Below are 25,489 nucleotides of genomic sequence, written 5' to 3'. Positions count from 1 at the left end.
CGCCACGTGTGTTGTCAGAGTGAAAGACACTCACTGGTCTACCCTGTCGCCTGGGGAGAAGTGTGATTCATAAAATCAGATAATTAAATATTCTTCATCACAACTGGCTGCATCATTTTGAACCTCTTCTATTGTTCTTTTTCCTCATCAGCCCCCACAGTTTTTCCAGTATCTAGAATCTAAAAAAAAGCTGAAAGCCTTTCATCTTATCAGGTGTGGTTTATTGCCCCCTGGTTACACAGTAATTTTGGTCTCCACTCCATGAAAAGGTCATATGATGGGATATCAGCTCAAGAATTGTCAGTTCACTGGACAAATAACGCAGGGACTTCCAATACAATTATAAGAGTCTGATAAGGAAGGCACAGACAAGAACCAGCAGGAAAGGGAGAAACCACCACAGCAATTTAAAAGGTATGGGGCAATTCCAGAAGAAGGCAAGAAATGCCCCTGGGGGGAGGGAGAGAGAAGGAACAGGAGTGTATCTAACCACATTCTTCTCAAAATAAAAATTAACAAGAAGATAGAAGTGGCTCAGGAGAGGAATCACAGGTATTCACCCTCATTAACCAGGAAATTTCCCACTGTGCTGGATGCCTAATTGGTAGGCTTAAGCAAGTGGTAGGATGATTATCAAGCTAGCTTGCCTCATAGCTCAGGATGGAAAGAAAATAATGTTTTCTCTTTACAAGTATAGGTGGGGGGTAGAAGGCACTAATTCCTATTCTTACACGTGTTGCAAGGGCCATATCTTTTTCTCTTGTGACTGATAAGATGAGATGATGTGGAAAAGCACCTGCTTGGAAAGTTCAAAGGGTTTTCACAATAGAAGAAAAGAGAATCTGAACCAAAGCTGATGGCTAGGAGCATGGTTGAAGGAAAACCTGGGAACTGCTGGTGAGGAAGGTTTTCATATGTGGCACCTCCTTATATGCAACAGAAGTTTACAGGTTGTCTCTCTTGCTAGTAAATGGCCAGAGGATCAAGTATTTGTCCTGCCAATTATTTTCTTAACTCCATAATGGTACAAATCCAGTGGGCTTTTTGCAGGTTTCAACCTGAAAGCAGAAAAGGAAGATAACTACCCCACAAACAGGATTTACCAAAAAGAGGCAACCCTTCCCAGGGCATTCTTCTCCTGGTTCTGCAAGGAGCACACCTCCTCCTGGAATGGCCAGACGATTGTTCAGAGCTCCGTAAACACGAGAGGCAGGGAGAATACTCAGCAGTGGGTGGGGTTGGTAAAACTTTTAACCCACACTTGTAACAGTGCCTTCCCCAGACGTAGGGAGTGCAGGTGTTGGTCCCAGGGTGATCAGCAGCGAGGAGCAGGCTTGTGCTGAGTTGTGGGTGGCCTTTTTCTCCTCCCAGCGCTGCCGCGGGTCACCAGGGCATGGGTGGGGAGAGAGACGCACCATCCCAGCCGCGTGTCCCTCGGGGTGCTCCGAGACCCAGGGCAACACGACAGCACTCTGTGTCCCACGGCCACCACTTTGGCAGGAATATGACGGACCCCCGGGTGCGTGCTGGACAGAGGAAGCCCCGTCTGTCCTTTTCCATAGAGGAAATCTTAAAGAAACCTTCTGCCAGCACTGTCCCGAACAGTGAAACCAGGAACAGAAGTAGCTATGCTGAGAGACCTCCATCCCTAAAAGCAGAGTCACCGGTGGCCTTTGGTAAGTGCCAGTTATAACACTTAATGAAAATGCTCCTCGCTTTTTGATCCCAAAGGCTGTCAGGTTCAGTCATCTAGAATTTTAATTCTTTAACTTTTATAGGAATTTGGGATTTCCCTTATCAGGTACAAACCATTCATTATATATGTAGAAATAATATTTTTAAAATAATTTGCTTTCAACCTCGCAGTAGATTGGACTCTGGGGTTTTGTACATGCAACCTGAAAAGTTATTTCAGGTAGCTCTGTTCAGTGAGGAGTGCTTATTGTAAAAAATACAATACATCTTTCCTTTTAAAAAACAATACTCTTGTTATCTGGTCGAGGGGGAAAAGACAAATAAATGCATGCCGTAAGGACAGGTATTCAGTCTCAGGAAGCGAGCCTAAGACTACTGCAACTTAACAAAATTTTTGGAGTTTCACTTATATCAAGAGTTGACTGTTGTCTGGAATTACAGCCAAATCTCATATCAGCACCCTTTCCTGATAAATTTGACCACTCACCCTCAAGCAGGAGAAATGATCTGTAAGGGTAATGGTAGCTACGGGAGTATTAGAACCCAATTGCTGGAATAAGAAAAGAGAAAGCATATATGTTTAATAATTTCTTTTTATCATCATGGACACCAGGTTATTTCATGAACTAAATAAAAACAGCTAGTAGAAAACTTGCATGACTTTGATCTTAGCAAACCAGCAAGTGCATTAGACTTTTTGACTTCAGTTTTCACAGTTTAGTTACTCTGGCCTTGAGTGAACTTTTACCCCCACAGAAATTGTCTCCTTCTTTCGTTAAACAAAGAACAATGTCCAGCATTTTCTGGATTTGATATTTTTTCATCTTTTTCAATCTGCATTTTCCATAAACAACAGATATGTATACAACAAGCAGATCCACTTAAACAAAAAATGACCTGTAGTTTTGGCACAAAATTTTCACTCACCTCTCACTCAACTGCTTTCAATAAAGCTTAATGCTACACTTTATTTTTTGTAATATAGAGAGATACTTTCATGGATCAGGACCCTATTTAACCAGGATACTGGATGAGCCACCCATTAGTAAAGGAGAGAGTCTTTTTCCAAAAGCCTGTCAGTCCAAGAAACCATTGCCTATTCGCATAGAAAGCAAACAAGACCTAATGGTGAGGGAAACTACTCACTACTGTAACATTACTTACTGGGGTTGGACTCAAGCACTCTAACACTGACTCTTAGTCATGCTTTGCACAAGATTTGGATTTCTTTTTGTTAATCTGTGACACGGGATTAGCTTGTCTCCTCACCATGTGGCAGTCAGCCCACCACTCACCTGACAGCATTGGGCTGAATATACCACTGCTGCCTTTGTGCCAGTAACTGTAGCTTTCCATGGAAACTTGTGTTTGGGAAAAAGAGATAGCATTCTGCTGGTTTTTCCCAGAACCATAGGATAACTGGGGTTTGCGGGGACATCTCCAGGTCATCTGCTCAAAGAAAAAACTCTTCCAAAGATAAAACGAGGTAGCTGAAGGCTTTGGCAAGTGTTGCTTGGCTGTTTTGCCACTGGTACTATTGGAGGACTGGAGCGTTTGGAGGTTTCCTTAAGCTGCTTTTGCCAACTGGAACTGGACAACCAGTCCTGAAAGAAGCAAGAACTTGATAGTTTGTAGAGGTGGACAAGGACGTGGCTGATGCTGCTGCTGGTGCAGTGGGGCCCACGTGCTGAAGGTTGTGAAGGGGGAGAAATGCTGCTGTGAGCTCTGGCAGTGTGGTTTTGTGAGCTGAAAGTCCTTTCCTGAGGGCCTGTGGCAGTCACTTTGTGCCACTGGATCCAAAGTGAGACAAATAGCACCAAAAATTCAGTCAGTGCTTGTTCAGAACATGGGCCATAAAAGTGCATTTCAACAACATGAGAGTGTTCTCTGGGAACAGAGACAGGACCTTTTTATATTAATTCATTTCCACAGTCAATATGTTGAATATGTGTGTCTTAGCTATGTGCAAGCACAAGAGTCTGGCAAGTCTGCATGCAGGACATGGTGGGTTCCTGGGACTGCTCTACTGCACTGCCAGTGCAGCCTCACCCCAAGTTGCTGCACCTGAGCATACAGTCAGTTTTTCATCTTGAAAGCAATGCAGGCAGAACCACCAGGCCTTGCCCTTGGCTTTTCTTCACCACGTTCACACTAGAGAGAGACTGTAGCTGTAGCAAGAGAATATAGTGACTCTTCTCTCCCCTACTAGAAAGCAAAGCTGGATTCATAAACTTAAGGGAATGTAGAATATTAACTAACGAAAACAGTATATACATGTGAAGATTCACTTAATTGTTACTGGAAGTGGGAAAACAAGAAAGCTGCAGAAATCTTCCAAAATGTTGTTGTACTTTGTTGTACTTTGATCAAGGAAGTTTAAAAAAAATGAAAACAAAACTTTTTCACTATTTGTTTCTTACCTAAGAATGTGGTACCTAAATTTATTACCCTTTGCTTTCTGAGCAGAACTGTGATTTATTCAGATAAGTTATGTTTATTTCAGAAGTGCAATACCCTGTGCTGTACATCTTGGGATAATTGTTGTATTCCACTTAAGTTGTTCAGCTTCACGCCATATAACACTGTCATTAAAAAACTTATCAGCCATAAATAATCAGCCATATCTAGTATGGCTCAGTGCTGGCCAAGGTCAGGGAACTGAAATGAGCTAGGGAACTGAAATGAGCTAGGGAACTTGCTGGAAATTCCAGGATGGGACTCAAATCCAGCTGCTTTCTCATAACAGTTCAGCATCAGGAAAGAAGGAAGTACTACAGGTCAGGGTTAGTTATATCTTACTAAGGATTTTAAGAACACTTCCCACAATCCTATATGGTATATATCTGAGCAAAGCTATGATTCATATGAGAGACAGGAAGATCCATATGGCACCACATAGGCTACTGTAAGGTAAATACTGAGGCCAGAAATTACCATCTGATGTAGACAGTCTCAGTACCAAGATCACACTTGTCCTGGAGTCTATATCTAGTCATTATGAGCTAAGGAGATGGGTAGGACCAGGGGAGCAGAAGATGCAGAATATCAGAAATGGTTGAACTCGGTGGTCTAATGTTTGGACTTGATGATTTTAAAGGTCTTTTCCAACCTATGATTCTAAATGAGGGGTACAAACCAATATTCCCAAGAAAACCCATGGATGCTGGATCAGATGACTTCTAGAAGTTGCTTCTGACAAATTATTCTGAGTCTCTGAAAAAAAGGATGTTGTGATGTACAGAGCAAGCTCTCACAGAATGGTGGGGCTTGATCATGTACAGGAAGATCTCTGGCCCTGACTCCTAAGTTCATATGTTTTTGTGAGTGTAATTCCAGTGGGACTTGGAATAAGGAGTGTGCTGTGTACTGTGAAGCATTTGGCTTTCCAGTTACAGTGTTAGTCGTAGGGGAGTTCACTGCACAAACACAACAGCTAGAGGACCTGGAGCTGCAGTTGTTGAAGCCTGTTGAAATCATTGAAACACTCTTACCAAATTAAAAAACAAATGATGGACAAGAAGACACTTTAGTATGCAGTCTGTGCTTTTCCTCTCAACCTTTTGTCACAATGCTTAGAAAGGATAACCATGGCCTTTGAAAGGAAGACAAAACACCCAGTGAGTGCTGATCTCCTCCCTTGTGCCAACTCTTTAATTTAAAACACAGGAGAATATCAGGTCTATTTAAAAAAAAAAATTGTTCTGAAATTCCTGGGAACCTGATTTTAATGTACTTGAAATTACATCTGAAGTGATTGTTCATTACTCCCCTGGTTTCTGCCAGTGAGTTTTCACCAACAGGAGATCCTTTATCAAGTCAGGGAGAGCTTGGGATGAGAGTTTTACACCTGGGAAATTAATAGTGAAAGCAGTAACAGATATGGTAATTTCATCATTCTGCCTGTGTTATGCTCCATCGTGTTAAGGATATGCAAATAAATAGGAATACAACCACAACTTCACACACAAATGTCAATATGGTGATTGTTCACCTTTAGCAACACTCCACCCATCTTTATCATTAAAGAGGAAACAAACTGAAGGAATCTGACTGAACAGATACCATCTGGCCAATAAGACCAATTCACCCCACCTATTGCAAGGAAAGACAATAAACTTGGAAAGCAAACAAAAAAAAAATGTAGAAGAAATAGAAAAAAAACCACAATACAAATATGCTTCCATTCTCAGTGATAGACTCTTCGCTGTTCACAGCCTTAGTAAGACCCTAAAATCATAAACCTTGTGCCTCCTCAGGTCTGTCTCTTTCCAGTGATTACACAACAAGGCTTAAATGGAACTTAGGTCATCTGAAATAACCTCCTGCTTTCAAAGTGAAACCCTACTATCTTGTCTGAAATTGTCCATTCTTTCCTATGCAACTGAAAGTCAAGAAAAAAAGACCATTTTGAGCCACAAGTCAAAGTAATTTCTGTGCATGACAGTAATGACAGTAACAAGTATCTCATATTGTGCTAGGCTGAAATGTCATTGACTTTTCTGGGAAAAAAAAAAAAAAAAAAAAAAACCCTAGATTCCCTGGAGGAAGTTTTGCCCCATGCCAGTTCATAGTTGTTTTTCAGAGCTCCCTGCTGGAGTCACATGAATGTGTACCAAAAAAATTCAAGCTGACCTAAAGAACAACCACTTCAGGCAGGCTTTTTACTTGGTCAGAACAACAAACACCAGAGAAGGTTGCAATGCAAACAGGACTGGGGCTCCTAACTGCCAGCTATATGCTGTAAACTCAGTATTGTCTACCTTTAATCTTATTCTCCAGAAAAACTCCTTGATTAATTCAGAGGTTCATACTTTGAGGTTCCTACTTCTTTGATCTCCAACAACAGATCCTCCCACTCCTTTTCACCAGTTCACAGAGACATTGGCATTTTCCAATCTGCCTGGGACTGTCTTCCATTTCCTCCCTGTTCTTTCTACTTCAGTCTGTAATTGCTCTATCTGTGCTTATATATAACTTGTGCTCATCACTGGGGTATGTGAGCATCTCAGGAAAAATACTGGGGAGGAAAGTTGTATATAAAGAATAAAGACATGTGAAAAGTCTTCTATAATTTAGGAAATGCTAATCTCATTCTTAGAAAGCTTTAATTACTCCCCATAAGAGCATCTTGCTTAGGTACTCTTACATATTTAATTACTGTAGGATATAAGCATCATCATTTTTGTAACATATGAATTTTCACAGCATCACATCTAGCAAAGGAGTGCAACTAGTCCTTAATTTAGAGCTCGAAAACTACGATAGAAATCCTGGGCTAAGAACCTGTGCCAATACTGATATCCTCTGATCAAGTGTTATTTAACCCCTGCCTCATGCTAGTGACCATTCCCAGGTCTATCCTTCTCCTTATCCCACAAATATTATTCAAAACCTCACCTGTTTTCTTACCAGAAAACTCAAAGTTAGTTAATACTAAAGGAATAAAATGAGTGCCATTTTGCACAATGTGCCTCAAATGCAGAGGTGGGCCAGGTTTTTAAGGTCCACATGACTGTACACATGTAATTGTGTTTAGAAGGTTACTCAGAGATTGGTGATATTTTAAATAGATAACATTTGAACAGTTATTCCTTATTGAAATTAAGCTTTAGCTAGTTTTTGGAGCTCTTACCGCTTCATTTTCTTCATGTAAGTGTCAACCCTCTATAAAACTCCTATTGTCTGAGCTCTTAGGGAGGGCAGAATCAGAATTGGGTACTTTGTCTCCAGATGTCATAATTATCAGTGCTCCAAAGTTGATTTCAAATAGAACTTGTTTGTTCGAGAAAATAAATCTCTTAACAAGTCTAAAAAGTTAGATGTTTTGCCAATGCCAGACATGACAACATACATGTATATATTATATATATATGTTAAATGTACATTAAAAAGTGGAGTCTCTTTGAATACAGCCTGTAATGGTTCACACCTGCTGCCATTTAGATATGAGAAGGAGAGGGGACCACCCACAGGTGCAGCAAACTTCAGATCCCAGATGTGGGAGACTGCTCAGGAGTGCAGTCCACTACCACATTAGGATTTTAATGTTCTTTGGCAATAATAGCAGACAAACCTGTACTGTCATATTTGCTCCCAGGCCATGAAAACCTAAATTCCCCAATGGGTAAATTATGTTTGTATGTTGCCTTTTACTCTGGCTTTCCAAGCAAAGAAATCCACGTGCAGCGGAGAACTAGAACAAATTTTAGATTTGCCATTAAAGCAGCACAGACACAGATGTCTTGTCTCTGAAGAGTCAACTGAGCCATGATTGCAACTACCAAAGGCAGCACATCAAACATTCAGCATCAGGGTTTATGGCAAGGCTGTAATACAGAAGGGAGGTGGAGAGTGGGGTGTTTGGTGCAACTCTCTTGGGATGCTGACAGCCACAGACAGCCCACTGCCGTAAACTTCGAGGCTTCCCAGCGTGTTACATTTCAGTGCATGGCTTTGCAAGGTCTGCTTACATTCATAAGGAGGTGTAAAAACTCATACTACATTCATGAGGGCAGAGAAGTCATCTGGAACATCTTTGAGGTGCCCCTACTACACAACTGAGGTAATGGTGTTAGTAATTAGGCAACACTATGGCTGAAGAAAAATTGTGGCTTCTGGGGCCAGTTTCTTCAGCACTTGGGGTCAGGTGTCCTAGCACATGATGTGACTGGTTGCTGCTGAAGTTACTGTAGAGATTGTTTATAATGTCCATGCTCAAATCTAAGTTAATGTTACAGCTGCACTTCGTGAAAATAGGCCAACACAAGCTTCTCCTGTTTGTCCTATCAACAAGAGTGTGCAGGTGATTTCACAAAGATGAGTTGGCTGTCAGTACCTTTCTAGATATCACCAGCATCACTTGTCACAAAGGCAGAGAGGAAATGTTGACAGCCTGGGCAAAGGCTGCCTTTAGAATGGTCCAATGCCTAAATCAGAGGAGCAGGAAGCCCAGATGGAGAAACAAGGACAGAGGGACCTGAATTGGGGAAGACACTGACTTTTAGCCTATTTGTTGGCCCATTTTCCTATAAGGTAGATGTACCTACAGGGACATTTTAAGAAAGGACCAGACTTCTAAAAGCATTTGGCATCCAGCAAATTCCATGGCAATCTTGTTGACAGATTCTCAGAGCAGCTCGATATCCACTTTGCTTCCAAGTTCTTCCAAAAAGGCAGCCACTAATTTGGATACTGGCAGGGAAGCTGAGATTTCTCAATGTTTTGGTTATGTCTCCCTATTTTTTACAGTCCTTTTTTAAAAATCTCTTTATAGGGACCATTGAAAGTTTTAAGGTGGAAGGAAGCAGAAAACAGGCAAGATTTGGGGGTTAAATTCACCAAGATCCTGTGTCTGCAACATGGGGTAATCTTGGCATCGCAGTACAGCACAGAAGGATTAGGGCCATTTGAAATATGGTCATGTTTGAATGGTACAATATCCAGACCATTTTTTTCATACAAACTGAAAGGTGCGCTGAATGGTGGCTGCTTTATTCAAAGCTGTCTTGTGCTGTGTCCTTCACAGATTCCAGCAGCCGGAGTCAGTCTGACTGTGACTTACCTTCAACCAAAATGCTTCTTTCCACCACATGTGCTACACCCATGGCCAAAGCAAGGAGGGTGCAGGCAACTCACTGCAGAAGACCTACTGCCAACCCAGCGTCCTTCCTCGGTGAGGACACGGGACATGAACGTCTGGAAGGCAAAAGAAAACATGAAGAAGATCAGCTATGTGCTTTCCCAGTGGACCATCCACTTCATGGTGAGTGCCTCTATATCCAGACTTTCCCCTTCAATGCCCTAAAACACAGCTGTTTTCTTAGAATTATGTACCAAGCAACAGACAGCATGAGTGTTTCCATTGGCTGGGTCACAGTAGATGGTCATAGCGCTTGGATGAGTCACAGAGACAGTTCTTCATTCTTGCCATCAAAAGACTGAAGAGCCACTATTTGAGCTAAAATTCCAGCTCAGTCCTACTAACTCTACCAATGTTAGTGGTAGGGACTGCTTTGGGTGTTAATTGCCATCCTGCTTGGGTGTGAGGAGTTTCCACGTTCTGAGCCTCACTGCCAGGGTTGTGCAATGCCCATTTCCTGAAAAATGTGCATTGCACAACTTGGGGAGAGAGTTGGTGAATAAGCTGAGTCAGCTCAATGTGTTCTGTACACCTTGGACTCGCTGTACAGGTGATGAAGAGGTCATCAGCATGCACACAGGCAAGCTGGCGACAGGCAATAGATCTGGCAGGATGTGTCAGGCACAGTTTTCAATGCTGGCCATGTTGGTGAATCTGCTAATTTAATTAGTTGTGAGCATTGGTAAATAGCAGTCTGTCTCTTAGCCAAAGCACTGGACAATACAAATATCCTTTTCCAGTATGTTGCACAGAGACTTTAGGCTATGCAGGATAGGTACCTGAACAAGACAAGTTCCTAATAGACAGACGGCAGTTAATTAGCAGCATGTGACAAAAATTTCTCTAAGTTCTTTGCATTTGAGGAAAAGTAAATACAGACATTCATACTACACTATAGAAAACAGATTTTCAGCAGCAGAAGCCCTTGTTTTGCATAGTTTGTTATTATTTACTCCAGGGAAAAGAAGGCATTTTATTTAAGTCCATTGAAGATGGCAGATGTGGGGTTACTTAGCTGGCTTTCCTCAGATTCACACATCATCCTTGGTTCATACTCTGCAAACTGGTAGGAGAAACAGCACTTCCTGTGAAATACGTTTGAAAGAAAATCCTTGTCTCTGCCACTGCTGCCATGGTATACATGAGTCTTGTGACAAGCTGCTGTCACCTCCTCCTCCTGCACGAGACAGCCATCAGTCTTGATGCAGGGAGAAACCTTGTGAGATAACTGGAAATTTTAGCTTTCCTCTGCCCTGTAAGCTACACACAGCTCATGACAGCAGTGCTAAATTGTGTTGCCTCCTCAAAGAAGAGCCAAGGCTGTATGCATCTGGCTCTCAGAGTTGCCTCTGAGTATAAAAGTAGAATATTCACATATTCTCTATATGAGGGAGTCTCCAGCCAGGAGGATCACACCATAGCTGGGAGGTGGCTATCGTGACTTGGCACTTAGCCTCATTGACTAGCACCGTGGTGGGTACCAGCCTCATCAGTAAAGCAGGGGAGGAAGCATGCAATTATCTGCACAAAATGGAGCCCACATGAGCAGCCCCCTACAATGGCAGAGTGTATTTTAAAAGCATTTTAAACAAAATCTCTCTGTTCCCTGGTCACAGTGAGGTTTTGAAGCCAAGCAGAGGTTTAATGATCTGCCATTTTCTAGGCTACTAGTTCCTGCAGTTGCCAAGCCTTTGGTAGAAACTAGCTGGAGGAGGAGGGAGAATCCTAAAGCACTGGATTGACGTTTTCCCCGTAGTGTGCAAGCAGTGATGTTTTGGATCCTGTTCATACACTGTGTCATTCCTAGCAGAGAGCTGGAGGCCTAGGTTTAAAATACTTTCCTGTATCTCAAGTTTCATCCTCTTTCTTCCACTTTACATTACAGAGAAAGAGCTGGTAGCTCTTTTTCTCCTGCCTCTGGCTGTGGCAGGTATCACCTTTCTCAGACAAAGTCAGCAACAACACCTGCAGGAAGGGTAGACTGCATCATCCCTGGAAGCAGTCTGTAGTCCTGATGATAGCAAAATTAACTTCTATTTATGCACCTGTCAGCTGTGGGGGGCTTCAGACATGCTTTTGACGTGGCAGCTACAGGTCAGTTACGGGGCCTCTGACAAGGCACCTTGGCAGTCCCAAATGCCCATAGTGTATCCATGGAGGTGTCCCCAGGACCTCCCTCACACCCACACCAACGATGCCTGTAAGCACTCAGAAGAACAGAACCAGCCTCAGCAGCAGGAGACCTTTCTGATATGAAAAGACGTTAGAAGCCCTTAGTGGGGCATTCCCTCACCTCTCTCTTAGCACACATCTATTGATGTAAAACACCTTCATGGTTTGTGAGGAAGGGCCCTGGGCTCTATCTAGACACACACATCTGTTTAGTTGTCAGGGAATAGAAGAAATCAGGTGTGCTATACAATCACCTTGCAGGCAGGAGAGCTGGGCTTTGGTGCTATTTTGTATGGGAGGAGAAAGGTGAGGAGGAGGCTTCAACAGCAGCCTCCTTCATGGGCATGTGGTCTGAGATAACAAGAGCACCCTGACTGTGACCCTGAGTATGGGATTTGGAGCATATTTCCAGGAAACTTTGTAACAATTCCTTAAAATTTTTCTTTTCCCACAAAATGGTTTCTGCCACTAAGTGATTTAGAAATGCAGTATCACTTAAGCTAAATAGATTTATGCTCTTATCACAAACCACTTGCAGGAAGCAATGCCTCTTGTACTTTGAACTTAGAGGCTGCACTGTAAGCAAAAAAAGAAGAGGTCTCATATGCTAGAGACATGCTGACATTGGCATTTAGTTTTGCTAAACCCTTCTTTGAATTTGAGTGCCTTCATTCTGAATGCTGTATGCCTTCACCTGTGGCCTTCTGCATGCAAAGCTCAGCAGAGCCTTTTCAGAAAACCTGGATTCTTGGAAAGCAGCATTGATAAAGCCCATTTTAGAAGGAGAAACAGCTTTGATAAAATCTGTTTTAGAAGGAGGTAATTTTAAGGAGGGCCTTACTTTGAAGCTGCAGGTACAGGCTCTGTTTGGGCCAGCTTCTGTGAGATGAGTCATTGTAGCCCCTTTGCCATGTACAACCACCATCGCTGCCAAGATATTCAAAATGTCAGAGCAAGCAGGGCAAACTCTTGTGGTTGTTGGTCAGCCTCTCAGCACTTGTCTATGCAAACACCCTGAGCAAAAATCCTGAGCTCCCACGTTCCTTTTAATGACTTCTCTCTGCTCTGAGCTCTGAGCTCCCTGGGACTCAGCTTGCCAGTTCAGAAGAGTAGAGCTGGAGCCTGAGAGGATAACACACCCCCATGCATGCCTGACCTACCTGCCTGCAGCAGCTCCTGGTGGAGATTGCCAAGTGCAAGATCCCAGTCTTGTACAGGATCCCTGGTCTGGATCCTCTTGGGCAATCATTTTGCAATGAGGTTTTTACACTTGCTGGGTCTGATTGTATACATTGGGCAGGTGTGTACTGTAACTACATCCAAAGGCAGTGCTTGAGTGTGTCCTGCATTGCACAGAGATAATGGTTCCAGTCTTCTGCTCAAGCAAAGGAGCAGTTGGTGCCATGGAGAAGCCAGGTAACAGCATCACCTTCAGACACAGGTGGATGTCTGGTTCTGTGGGATTTCTTCTCTGGGCAGTAATTCAAGGACAGCATTGATCATGCTTCAATAAACAGAGCTGGCTCCTAATTCCACCAGAAACTGAGGGGCTCATGCTGTGAACTACACGTGATTCAGAGGCTCATGTTATTTTCTGCAGCTCATGTCTTCATTATTTGCTGTAGAGGAGGCTGCCCTAATGAGACAACATCACCCAAATATTTCCATAGCGGAAACCCTCTGCACATGGCTGACTGGGAGCTCAGGGGTCTTTTTATTAATCTGTTTTATTGTTATGATAGCATCTGTGATCCCAAAGCATATTGATGAATTCTGGTGGCAATTTTCATAAAGACAACAGAAAGTATAATCTCAGTTCTGGAGGAAGTCCAGTATAAGTCATGTCCCCTCTGTACTGATGCCAGTTGCAGACATCCTTAGCTCAATGTTTATGTTTTCTCTGAAGTCATAAATTCACTTGTGCTGTTCATTTGTGGACAATATGGTCAAATCCGTGTACCCCTGTGAAACAGCATGGTTTATCTCTCACAGAGCAGTCTTTTCCCCAGTATGCTGACTTACCTTAATGCATTTCGGAATCACCCAAGAGACAATGAAGCACTGTGTAATCACAATCCCAGATAAATATCAGCTGCCCAAACTACACCAATGGGACTGTGAGAAAGGGCACAAGCATCCCATTGTCCTGCAGAACAAAAGGAAACAATTTTAAATGAAAAGGAAAAGCAGAAGAAAAAAAAGAAATGCCCATATATATAATTTGGCTGCCATTAGCTGTCTTACCAGCCTTTTGTTTATCTGTGTGAAGTCCCTGCAGCCCTGTGTCTCTAAAGTGTAGTGTTCCTCTATATACACTTGGAAATGCCCCAGACCATTGACCTTGTTTTGGTGGGTTTACTTGAGGTATTGTTGAAGGCTGATTCTTTTTTTTCTCCCTCTTTGAAGACTGACTGTTTATAATGACACCCTGGATATTAAATGAAAACCTGAATCCTTTACTCTCACCCTTCAAACTCTGTTCACATAAAAGTCTCACTGGTACAAGTGAGCACTGAATAAAGGAAAGCTGTCAGCAGCTGGGGACTATCATAAATTCCTTTTGTGTTGTTTCTTCATGGGTTTTGGGTTTTGAGTTTTGTTTATTTAAAGCAAATGTTAACATTCAATGCTTTCCTCAAGCAGCCCCTTTTTTCCAGGGAATTTTGGATCCAAAGGGTACATTACACAGGACCCAGAGGTTAATTTGTTCCTTCTAGTCAAATCTGTACGGTGTGACCATTTGTAAAGCTGATGGCACATCATGATTAGTTTATTTCAAAGGTCTTAATGAGTATTTATTGACTTCTCCAAAATTGTCCTAGAACTTTTTATTAAAGCTCTGGGATATGATACTGTTTTTAGTGTTCTTTGAAATTGAGGGCAGGTCTTTTACCTACTGTTTTAGCAAGCCCTTTACACTTAAAGGGGAAACAGCAGAGGCAGGGACGTAAATAAACATTCCTGTTAGTGTCTAGATGTTTGCAGGTACAAATAATCACAAAGAGCAGGAATAAAGAAAAAAGCAGGCTGTCTGTGCAACCTGCAATAAACTCAGCTTTTTCCCTGTTGCAAATGGCTGGTTTCTCACAAGGGTTTTGGACCAGAGAGTGGTGGGGAACATGTTTTCTTTGGTGAGAACCGTTACTGGTTTAGGCTGGCCACTGCTTTTAAAGTGAGATTTGACTATGGCAAACATTCACTGAAATGAATGTGTCACGTGTCAAGCTTGAGATTTAGCTGCATGGGGAACCAACACATGCATCTACCACAAATCCACATTGGCCTGAAGGAGTTCATGAAGGTGCAGGCCCTTTGGCCTCAGTACAGATCTGATGGTTTGCTTCATCCTTCAGATACTCTGCTGACCACTGGCTGTGCCAGAGCTATGCACACCATCGTTACAGGCAGCAGCATTTGTAAACACTGTCATCACTTTTCTGGCAGACAGGAAAGGTTAAATTCACCAGGGACTCAAGGTTGATGGTGAGCGCGATCCTCCACAACAAACTGTCCGCATGAATGGTTTCATGCATACTGTCTACTCCTTGCCAACTCCTCTGACAAACAGACTTAAGAAACTCCCCTGGCCATCACTGTGCAGCCTGCTTAAACAGGTTTCTAGCCTGGTATTTTTGGCTCACAGCCCTTGAAGTCTGTACCTCTCTGCATTTCAGTCTTGATGTCAGGTGATTAGGCGCCGTATTCAATGCCAGGGTGGAAGCAACTCTATATGAAGAAGTTTTGGACTGAAAGGAGGAGGTCAAAACTTTAAAAGTTCAAGTTGTGTTTCTCTGAATTAACTTTGGCAATGCCTGAACAGGCAGCAACTGGATGCTAAATGCTGTGTTTCACTAGCAGAAGGCTCTATCTGGAGCACATTGTACCCATCCAATTAGGATCAGTCTCACTGGCTATGCCAGTCCTTCTTAGGCTGAAAAACCACTTTAATAAAGATTAGCCACACTACACTACTCATGCCTAAATATTGCAGTACAAGCTGTTTTGTTTGAAAGCCATGAGCCGCCTCTTTAACTAGTAGAGGTACTGCCATGGGCACATCCCTGTATACAGACAAGCAGGTTTTGTCCTGATGCCATCAGCACTCTGTAATAACTGGAGGTTTTTGCTATGGGGCTGTCTGCCGTGAGCAGAATCTCACCACAAGAAAACAGCATTCAGAAAAGCCACGAGAAGAAACTGTCTGGGAGAGCCACATATCTGAATTATGAAGAAGAGAGAGAGAGATAGGAACTTCTCTGAAAAAGGCAAAAAAGGATGAAACAGAACTTAACCAGATATAATGAGACTCTTTTTCAACACACTTGAGTTTCTTTCTGAGAAAAAAATGATACCGTCAACTTTGTTACACAGAGAAAAATGTATTTCTGAGGATATATAACTAAAGCCACTTGCTTGCTTATGTAACTGCTTTCTCCTTGTCAAGGAAGAAGCAGAATCTTTGGATCTGGCTGTTGCATACTGTGAGACGGTGTCTGTCCAGAAATGACAAAAAAGATTGCAGCGAGATAGATTGATCCTACCAGTTTGCATCTCTCTGGGTTACCTACTTCAAGGCAAATATGTGCTAGTTCTGATTTCCAGCCCTTCTCCTGCATTTTTAATTCCTTGTCCCTCCAGCGTATGGCTGAAGTAGGCTTGATACAGTCCTAGCTGTTACTGGGGTAAGTGCAAATGGGGGGTGCAGTTGCAGAGATCTCCCTGAGGCAGCATTTTTATAGCTGGTTCAGATATGCAGCTAAGAAACAGAAGTGCAAGGTGTACCACAGGCTATTTGCCTACTACAGCATGTAGTCCAGAAGAAATTTGCCCCAAGTATAGCATCATTGCAGCTGTGCAGCTTTTACTTTACAAACTGCATATGTTAACAAACTTTTACAAGGAGTAGTCATCAGTATTGATTTGCTCATACCTCAAATTTCTTGAAACTGTGTAATACTGGACAGTGGAAATAAGCTGCAGTATGCTGAGCTAAAACCATGTATATAAGCAATTGCAAATCAGATGCTTTGAGCTGTGCTTAATTTAAGGCCTTAATGTCCTAAGCTCCCTTAATTTTTAGGGAAGGAATGATGGGGAAGCTTTACTTCATATGGTTATTTGGAGGTCACAGATTACATAACAAAATAAATTGTGAGAGGCCTCTGGAGACTATCTTGTCCAACCCCAAAACTAAGCAGGGCCAGCTTAAATCAGGTGGCTTAGGCTTTTGACCAGTCAAGTTCAGACTATCTGCAAGGACTGAGACTTCACAGCCTCTCCTGGCCCACATCAGACTACCGTCATTATAAAAACATTTTTTACCTATTATGTAACCAGAATTTCCCTTGCTGCAACCTGTAGTCATTGATCTCATCCTTCCACTGTGCACCTTCAAGAAGAATCTCTATTTCTACAAAGTTCAAATGTTCCAACTTGCTTCAAGTCTGACCTAATAATAAAGCAGATCTGCAAAGGACAAATGAGCCTGATACTGAATTTAAAGGAGCTATACTGCTTTATCAGCTTGGAGAATCTGGCCCTTCCAATGTCAAGAGTAAGGCAATGTATAGACAGCTGTATCTCTAAGCATCTGAAAATGCTGACACGTTTAGCTGCCTCGTATTTTCAGGCTTAGTTTCAACAGCCAGCTAACCTGCAAATGACTTTCACGGAGCATAAAAGCATACTTGAATATCCCCAGCTTTTACATAAAAAATAGCTCAGGAAACTCAGACAGAGTCTTATTTCCCCAGAGACTCTAGAGCCACATTTGAAAAGCCAAAGTTACACTTCCAACACTTCCTAGTCTTACATCTTCCACCCACATTCTTTATTAGACTGTAATTCTGAATGCTGTTGTTTGCTATGGGATCTCTAAGCTGAGGTCCCAAGGCAAAGGGAACTATCAAAGCTACAGTGAGAGAAAGTTTCATCTTGCAAGAGAAAATGTTAACATAGAGTCCCAGATTTTTTTAATTTCTTAATAGTTTTTTAAAAAATTAAAAATAGAATGATTACTTATTGGGGAAAAAAAAACATTTTCTGTATTCCCTACTAAAAGTAGGCAAAAGTCTTTATTAATTCACAGGAGTCTATTTTGTTAGCAATTTAATTTAATATATAGTCAACATCAAAGTTTATCCTTCAGTCTCTACTGGCTCATAAGTGACCTTATGTTACTGTATTTTGTTCAATCTGATGAGTTTCAGCTTTGCAAAGTCTGGTTTCAGTAGTATTGACACTTCTGAGCACTGTGCAGACCCTCCCCTTACATGAGAGTCTTGTCTATAATACAGTTCACCTTTTCAGAAGGAAAAATGTGGAGGATTTAGAGTGGACTGATAGGGATTTTTTTTGCTCATCACCAAGTTATCTGGGTCATTTTCATACCCAAGAAGCTGGCACGAGACACCAGAAACTCATGTGCCTGTTCTGTCTGAAGCCACGCTCTCTAGTCCTGGACATTTGTCAGGTTCCAGCAGGACAGAATATAGTAAGCCATATAGTAAATGGGAGGTGAAAATCTTCCAAACAAGAAACAGCATTATGAACTGGGAACCCTGACTTATTTACAGGGGATGTAGAGTCCTAAGATTTCTACTGTCAGCACTGATATTTCCCTTTTCTTTCATGTAGCAATAAACCCCCTTTACAGTAATCTTTTGAGAAGGTTCAAGTAAATGTAATCAGGGCTTCTTAGGAGAAGGTGCCCTTTATACCTTCAGCGTAAACGCACACGAATATTTCTCATTTCAGATCTCTGCCCCAGTAGTGCCAGCAAGATACAATGGAAATAACATTTTTCTCTTGAGGCTGAAGCTGGTGCTGCAGTTTAATGAGTAGTACTTTGATAGGCTGGTGGAAAGTCTAATGATACGGATTTAACTGTTGGACATCAGCTTTATTAGGCCGTTCCTGAGACATGGTAGTATTGACAGTCATGATAAATGACACTCCTCAGTTATTCTTGCATGAGTGGTTTCCTTTCAAAGTCCCCAAAATGTTTAGAAAAGATGAAATATTCACAATGGTATTGTGTCTGGGCTCTTTCCTACCAAGTTGATGAACAAAACATTTTAATTCTTATTTTCTATGTCAACAAAGTCACAATGAGGTTTTGATTACAGAATGAAAAATGTCATTTTCTGATTGGAACAGAGCCTGCTTTATATTGGCCTAGATGTTTAGTTACCTTTTCACTGTTTTAGCCCTCCAAAGGATGACAATGGCTAAACATAAGGGGGAAAAGCTACCAAGCCTCTTTAAGGGGCTAAGCTAACCTTGTCTGGTTAATTGTTCCCATTAGAAAGAGTATGCCTCTAGTTACATAGTATGAATTGTTAGTTGTCATCAGGCCATGGAAGACCAAAAGCAGCCATTCAGAATAGCAATTTTCTCTTAACAACATGGTTTCATTGACAATTACTTCAGGTCACTGAGTAGCAAGCTCATCACAGTCAGTAAAATAGTATTAGAATTTTTATGCACCCATCAGATGCAGTTTTCCAAGCTCAGCAGAAAAACCCTGTGATTCACAATGCTTGGGGTATGGCTTTTTGTGCTGGTCCCTCATTGTCAGCTGGAAGATACTCCATGCATCAGAGAAGATTCCAGCTTTGGGATGAGGCTGAACTCCACATTCTGCAGCTGCTTTTTCCTCTTCCTTCAGAAGACCTTCAGCATAATTTCAGAGGAACTGAGACCTCACTCTAACTTATATCAAGTGTTATACAGAGTTCATGATCTAAATAAAATATCCTGGTGTAGGAGGGCATTTTCAAAGCACTATAGGAGTGTTTACGAAGTACTTTTTGTGACCACACCACAACAGGTGAAGCAATGGAGCAGTCTAGGAGTCTCCTTAGGAATTCACAGCACCTAAACTTCTGTATGGGCTTTAAGTCCTCATTCTTAAGGTTAAGTTCTTTAGGTTAAGCTCGTTTAGAAAGCCCCCACACCACAATGGTACAGTCAGAAAAATACCTTTTCTTTGCAAGAGCAGAGTTAAACTGCTGGCTATCCCTACTGCTGTAGGAATGGTATGGGAAGAGAACAGCATTCAATCAGGAGTCAATGGTTTGTCCAACACTGAAGGACTTTGGTGACGAACGCTTGCAGGGCTAGTGTGGTTAAAATACACAGGCGTTTGTAGCTGTTGACATGCAGTGGATCTGTGGAATTAGCAGTGCAAATGGACACTTCTGACTCATTCCTTTAATGATAAAGTAGTGCATTCATGTTGTCTGCTAGAGAATGTCAGGAGCCAGTCACCTATGATAAGTACATATCTAGAAGGAGCTGTAGATGCCATCCCAACTGCAGAGCAATTTACAGAAATTGCTGCATCTCTGAATCTTCTTGTGGTCCTGTAACCTTTTCCTGTAAAAAGTAATACATCTTTCCTTGTTTTACACAGCTGAAAGGAAAGGGAAACGAAGAATCCGGACAACGTTCACAGCTGAGCAGCTCCAGGAACTGGAGAAAATTTTCCAAGTGACTCACTACCCGGATGTCCATATTCGCAATCAACTGGCAGCAAAGATAAACCTCCCAGAAGCCAGAGTTCAGGTACAGTGTGTCTCCAAAAGGCTATGTTCACTGCAATTCATTCATTATTTGGAGTGCATTCTTAATAGTTTATGCCTGGGTGGCAATGCTAATGAGATAGTGACCTCTCTCTTATCCTACAGATGAGGCCACTGACGCTGTTCTCTTTTTATAAATAGGGAAAGTATTTTTCACCCAGCTGTGACTAACCACGAGGAATTAATCAAAGGGTTAACAGAAACTCTGAGCATACTAAATACATAGCAAATAGGAGTTACAGATGGTTATGAGTAACCTGTTGGACTCTGAAGTGGCAGAGCAGCCATTTATGAAAATATTTATTAATCATTTATCAACCATTTATAGGCTAATAGTCATCCAATACAAACTGTCATCCACAGGGTCTCAACATGAAAACATGAAAATAGTTGCCAGAATGGAAGTACTTCTTAGTGTTCTGTATTTCGATATGACAGGCTATAAATGCCCTGGCTGTAATTTCAGTGCACAGAAACTAATCCGGTTTCCCCCAGTTGTAATATAATGTTGCTGACTGAGCTGAAAATTGACCCCAAAATCTTACTGCATAGGAAATCTGCTACATTAAAATATACATACCATTCTGTATTGGCATTTGGTGTTGCCTACCAGGCACTTTAGTGATGATTTTTGCATGGGGCAGTTTCTGCACTTGCTGCCATGCTATAGTCATTGGTGTACTCCTTTGCATATATCCCTCTCTAACAACCAAAGTTCGACACAGAGCTGTTTATTGACTATGACATGCCTGGGATCATTGGCTAGCCATGATAATATTGCTTCATCATTAGGTGACAGGGAGAATTAGACCTGCCTTGCCACAATATGCCCATTAGCAATACCAGTACTCCAGCAATGTATTTCCAACTGTATAAAACACAAGCTGAGCTGCCAGTCAGTGTTCTCCACAGAACAATGAATCACATGAAAGAACAAGGCATTTTCCTGTTTTAAAAGAATTGTTTATGATCCGTATGGGGAAAAAAAAAAGAGTTATTATGGGAAACATCAACTTGAGATGTAAATGAAAGAAGGAAAAAGTCCCTCATGTATGAAGTGCAGATGGCAAATTCCCAGTACAGACAGTGTTATTATACATGACACAGGAAATTCTGTCTTTGACCTCATCCTGGCTGATAAAGGGAAATTAGCCACAGAACTAAAAATTAGCAGTAACTTAGGTTCAAGTTACAAGTTATAGTTTCAATTAACTGCATTTGTCACACAAATCAAATAGCACACAGAGAATTTGCGTGTGCTCTTGTACTTTTAAATGGTTTTGATAAAGCTAAAAGCTTTGTGTAATTTAAATCACCTCAGAAATATAACTTAAACATGGAAAAACTGAACAACCACTTGGTGACCAAATGAAACCCTTCATAACCCTGAAAAATCTTGTGTCCTCCAATCAAGAAAAAAAGTTTTGATTGCTGTGAAACAGCTTAAATGGATAGATGAAACTGTATAACTGCATGTGTTGCACAGAAAAAAATTTAAAATTCTGTATAAGTAAACATGAGAAACAAGAAATTATAAAAATAAATAAGCAAAGCAGGAGGGTGCAGGCCAAAGCTTTGGTCAGAAAAATTAAGGATCAAAAACTCAATAAAGGTCGATTGAGAACAAAAAAAAAAAACCCAAAGTGATCAATTATATTGATCTGTCACTTTATAGAAACAGTAGGACAGTCAAGGATAATGCATAAATGACAAACATGTTCAGTCATAATTTCTTCTCTATCCTTGGAAATATGTCAGGTAACACTTCCTATAAGGATAATGTTGAACAGCAGCTGCTACAGACAGTTATTTTTTAATCTACACATCTAAGTAACTTACTTCCAGTGGTTCTGAAGAAGCTGCTTCAGAAGTAGTTTAGGTCATCAGTGTTGATATTTATTCAGTTCTGGGGCATGAGAGACATTCCATTCCAGGGCCCTTGAAGAAATCTAATGTGTCAGTATTTAAAGGGTAAACAGGACGACCAGATAATGATTGGCCTGTCAGATAAACATTGATTTTTGGCAAAAACTGTGAAAAGAACTGTATATTCAGTTAATGGAGAGTTAAAGAAAAGATAACATATTTAATGCTTTTCAGCACTGGTTCATGAAAAGAGACACTGCCAAACTCATCTTTTTGTGGTGAGATTTTTAGTGACAGTTTTAAACAGAAAGAAGGTAGATTTACTTTGTGTATGAGGAAGAAATTCTTTATGGTGAGATTGGCAAGACACTGGAACAGATTGCCCAGAGAAATTGTGGGTGTCCCATCATTGGAAGTGTTCAAAGTCAGGCTGAATGGGGCTTTGAGCAACCTGGTCTAGTGAAATATGTCCCTGCCCACAGCAGAAGCGTTGGAACTATGTCTTCTTTAAAAGATGTTCCAACTGAGACCAGTCTATGGTTCTGGGTATTTGGCTGATAAAGGTATGATATCTGCAGTAGACTGAGCATGAGGTATAGGTTTAAAACAATAAAAAGGACTCATGCTGGGTATGGAGAAATCATTTTAGATGTAAGGGTGCTGGAGAGCTGCTTGGGAAAAAAAAAGAGCAGTTTGGTCTGAGGAGTGTTGAAATCTTTGCCTTTAGTTAAATAAAATAAGTCCATGAAGTGAGAGCTTTATCCCATGTGCAGATTTTAGAAGGAGCGCTTCAGAGACTGAATGTTGGCTGGAGTGCCCCCTTTGCCCTCTGTCACTTTGTGAGTGTTAAATGATGCTGTTTCACCATATAACTCCTGCATGGTAGAAATGGAATGGAAAAGTTCATACAGACTAAGCAGTTTCCAGACACCTGCAAACCCAGATAAACAAAACTGTCCTCTCAGTAACCCCAGCTACTTCTAACTATCAGCAATATAGCAGCTAACTATCAGCAATATAGCAAAGGTCTCCTGACATTCCCATTACTTCTTGGGTGAGAGATGCAGAAATAACTGAACTGCTCATTATTTGGCTAAAAATACATATGTATTTACATCAAATAGCACTGTCTTCAATAACCAATACTTTGTGTCCATGTGAATCACCTGCTTACATTCAAATAGCAAATCCCTTAGCAAGCTAAAAACTACAATTGAAGGGGGTTTCAACTTTTCACAGCAGTGCAGCAAGATGCACAACTGCAGCTGCACAATAAATAAATTTATACCTCTGCCAGAAGGCAGACTGGTCAAATCAGCTGACAGATGAAAGGAACTCCCCAGAGAAAATTAGTTGTCTGCTTTCCAGTGCAAAAGATATGACCAACAGCATACTCAGATTGCTGAGTGATCCCCTTGGGTCTTTCAGTTAGGTCCCTTATGTGAATTTCCAAATGCTACCAGCTAAATATAGGTAGAACCCTGTTACTACATCTCCACTGGTGACACGCTTTTATTGCAGCCCAGCAAAACATCTACGTGGATCTTTTCTCAGTCTATTCACATGGAAACAGGGTGGAAGAGCTCTGTCATGAGATGTCACACCTTCTAGGGAAAACAGAATGCTGTGGGCATTGACCACTGCACAGCTTTGTCCACAGACGGATCTGCTCTCCTCAGAGAACCCTGGAAAACCTACAATATTGTCTTTCCTTGAACAGGGTGATCCTATTTCTTCTGAGAGCCACAACAGAAAACAGGGTATCATGGTCCAGAGATCCCATATGCTATGCAAAATGTGAAAAGTGCTCTGTCAAACCCAGTGGTTTACTTTAGGTTTGGTCCCTGGTTCTGCTGAGCTGGATGTTTTCTGATCCTCAGAGTTTAGGGAAAGTAGTTGGCTGTGAGAAGTTCCTCCTTCATATTCTGTTAATTCCTGTACCTTTTCTTTTTTGTCTTTTCCCAGATCTGGTTCCAGAATCAGCGAGCAAAGTGGAGGAAACATGAAAAGTTTGGCAACTTTGGTGGCCTTCGCTATCTGACAGAAGTTGATTTTGTTCCTGCCCCCAAGTCAGATATCACAGTGAGTATTGGACACTTTGTGTCAAAGCTATTGAGGGTCAGCTATCCTTCACCAGGTAATTACTTCATCAGTAATTCCATGGGACTATCCCAGAGAAGGAGCACTGGAAAAGACAAAATTGGCAATATGATGACAAGAAATCCCACCATCAATCCACTGATCAAGTAACACATTTCTTCATAGAATTAAACCTGTTCCGTAAATATTCTGTGAGGTGTCTCTTGTAGGGTGGTCCTTCCCCATTTTGCTTCTAAATCACTTCCCTGTAAATCATACTTTGATTCAGAATGTCTTTATAATCAGAAATTTCCTGAAAAGGAGGACCTAAGACATTTGCAGCCACAAAGCCATGTTCCTTTACAGACAGAATCTCTCTACAACATCCAGCCTTGGTTAGGCTGACCAGTACCTTGACCTATGCTTTAGCAGTCCAGGACTGTTATTTTTTAGGCTGCCACACAGGCTATTTCCCTGATAGGAGATTTTTCATAGCTGGAAAAAAGAGTATTTTGCTTTGTGTCCTGGGTGACAACACACCCCACTGGGTTTTAGTAAGTCTGTTTTTCTAAACTTTTCTTCTTAATTACTGATCACCAGGGAAACAAATAAGGTTGATTGTAACTTTCATCTTAGTAGAAGTCCATATTGATTTACCTGAGACTACACTTTTATTTTTGAAAGGCTTCTAGCTTGATGCCAGGAAAGCTCTCTGCTTCCTATCCTGACGTGGGATACTACACACCACTGCAAGGACAGCTGACAACTGCCTGGCTGCCCAGCACACTCTCCTTCACTCCCCACCACGTGGAGCTGCTGCCCTTCCCAAAACCATACTTGCTCTTCAATGTCCAGCCCCCTTACGGCTCGCTGCTACCCCACAAGTTGGAAAGGAGCAGTATCTGTGCCAGCTCTTCATAGAGGAGGACATGGGGCACTGGGGAGCTTTGGGGATGCCTTTCTCCTCATGTCCTCCATGGAGGTGTGTGGTTCCTCTCCTCAAACAAACCTGCTGGGATGATGGGTGGCAGTGGTGCCAGGTCACCATGCTGGAGAAGTGCTGCCAGGAATTGCCACAGCCCAATGGATTTGTGCAAGAGGCACCAAGGACCAGAAAGGAGCTCCTCATCTCCCTGAGGAGCAGCACACTCTGTGGAAACCCAACCCTTCAACCAAGATTCTCTCCCCAGTGGGACACTGCACCAAGCAGCCCTGCAAAAGACTGGGATTTTACTCAGCCATGAGACATTGGATGACCCTATTGCACCAATGGCTTGGGGCAGGAAAGATGCCTGGGATAAAGTGTACATAGGCCTAAGGTCCAGCCAAAAGTGCTTTTTTCTGCAGGTTTTGGTCACTTTCCTCATACATTCTGGTCTTCATGTACTGGGCTGCTGCAAAAAAACTTGTTTAGGTCAAAAATCAAACTTTCAAGATACTTTTTTTTTCCAAG

The 25,489-nt window shown here is 41.8% G+C and overlaps 1 protein-coding gene across 1 annotated transcript; it reads left to right on the top strand.

The window, feature by feature from the left end:
* Positions 1–1,504: 1,504 nt before the first annotated feature.
* Positions 1,505–25,489, top strand: ISX (intestine specific homeobox). Its single transcript, XM_053977487.1, has 5 exons — positions 1,505–1,676; positions 9,221–9,457; positions 19,923–20,074; positions 23,923–24,039; positions 24,721–25,489. The coding sequence occupies exons 1-5, from the start codon at positions 1,505–1,507 to the stop codon at positions 24,955–24,957; spliced, it is 915 nt and encodes a 304-aa protein (XP_053833462.1). The 3' UTR covers positions 24,958–25,489.

The sequence above is a fragment of the Vidua macroura genome, chromosome 5 (genome assembly GCF_024509145.1).
Source record: "Vidua macroura isolate BioBank_ID:100142 chromosome 5, ASM2450914v1, whole genome shotgun sequence".
In the NCBI taxonomy this organism is placed as follows: Eukaryota; Metazoa; Chordata; class Aves; order Passeriformes; family Viduidae; genus Vidua; species Vidua macroura.
Note: the sequence above shows the minus strand (reverse complement) of the source record. Positions and strands in the feature narration are given on the sequence as shown.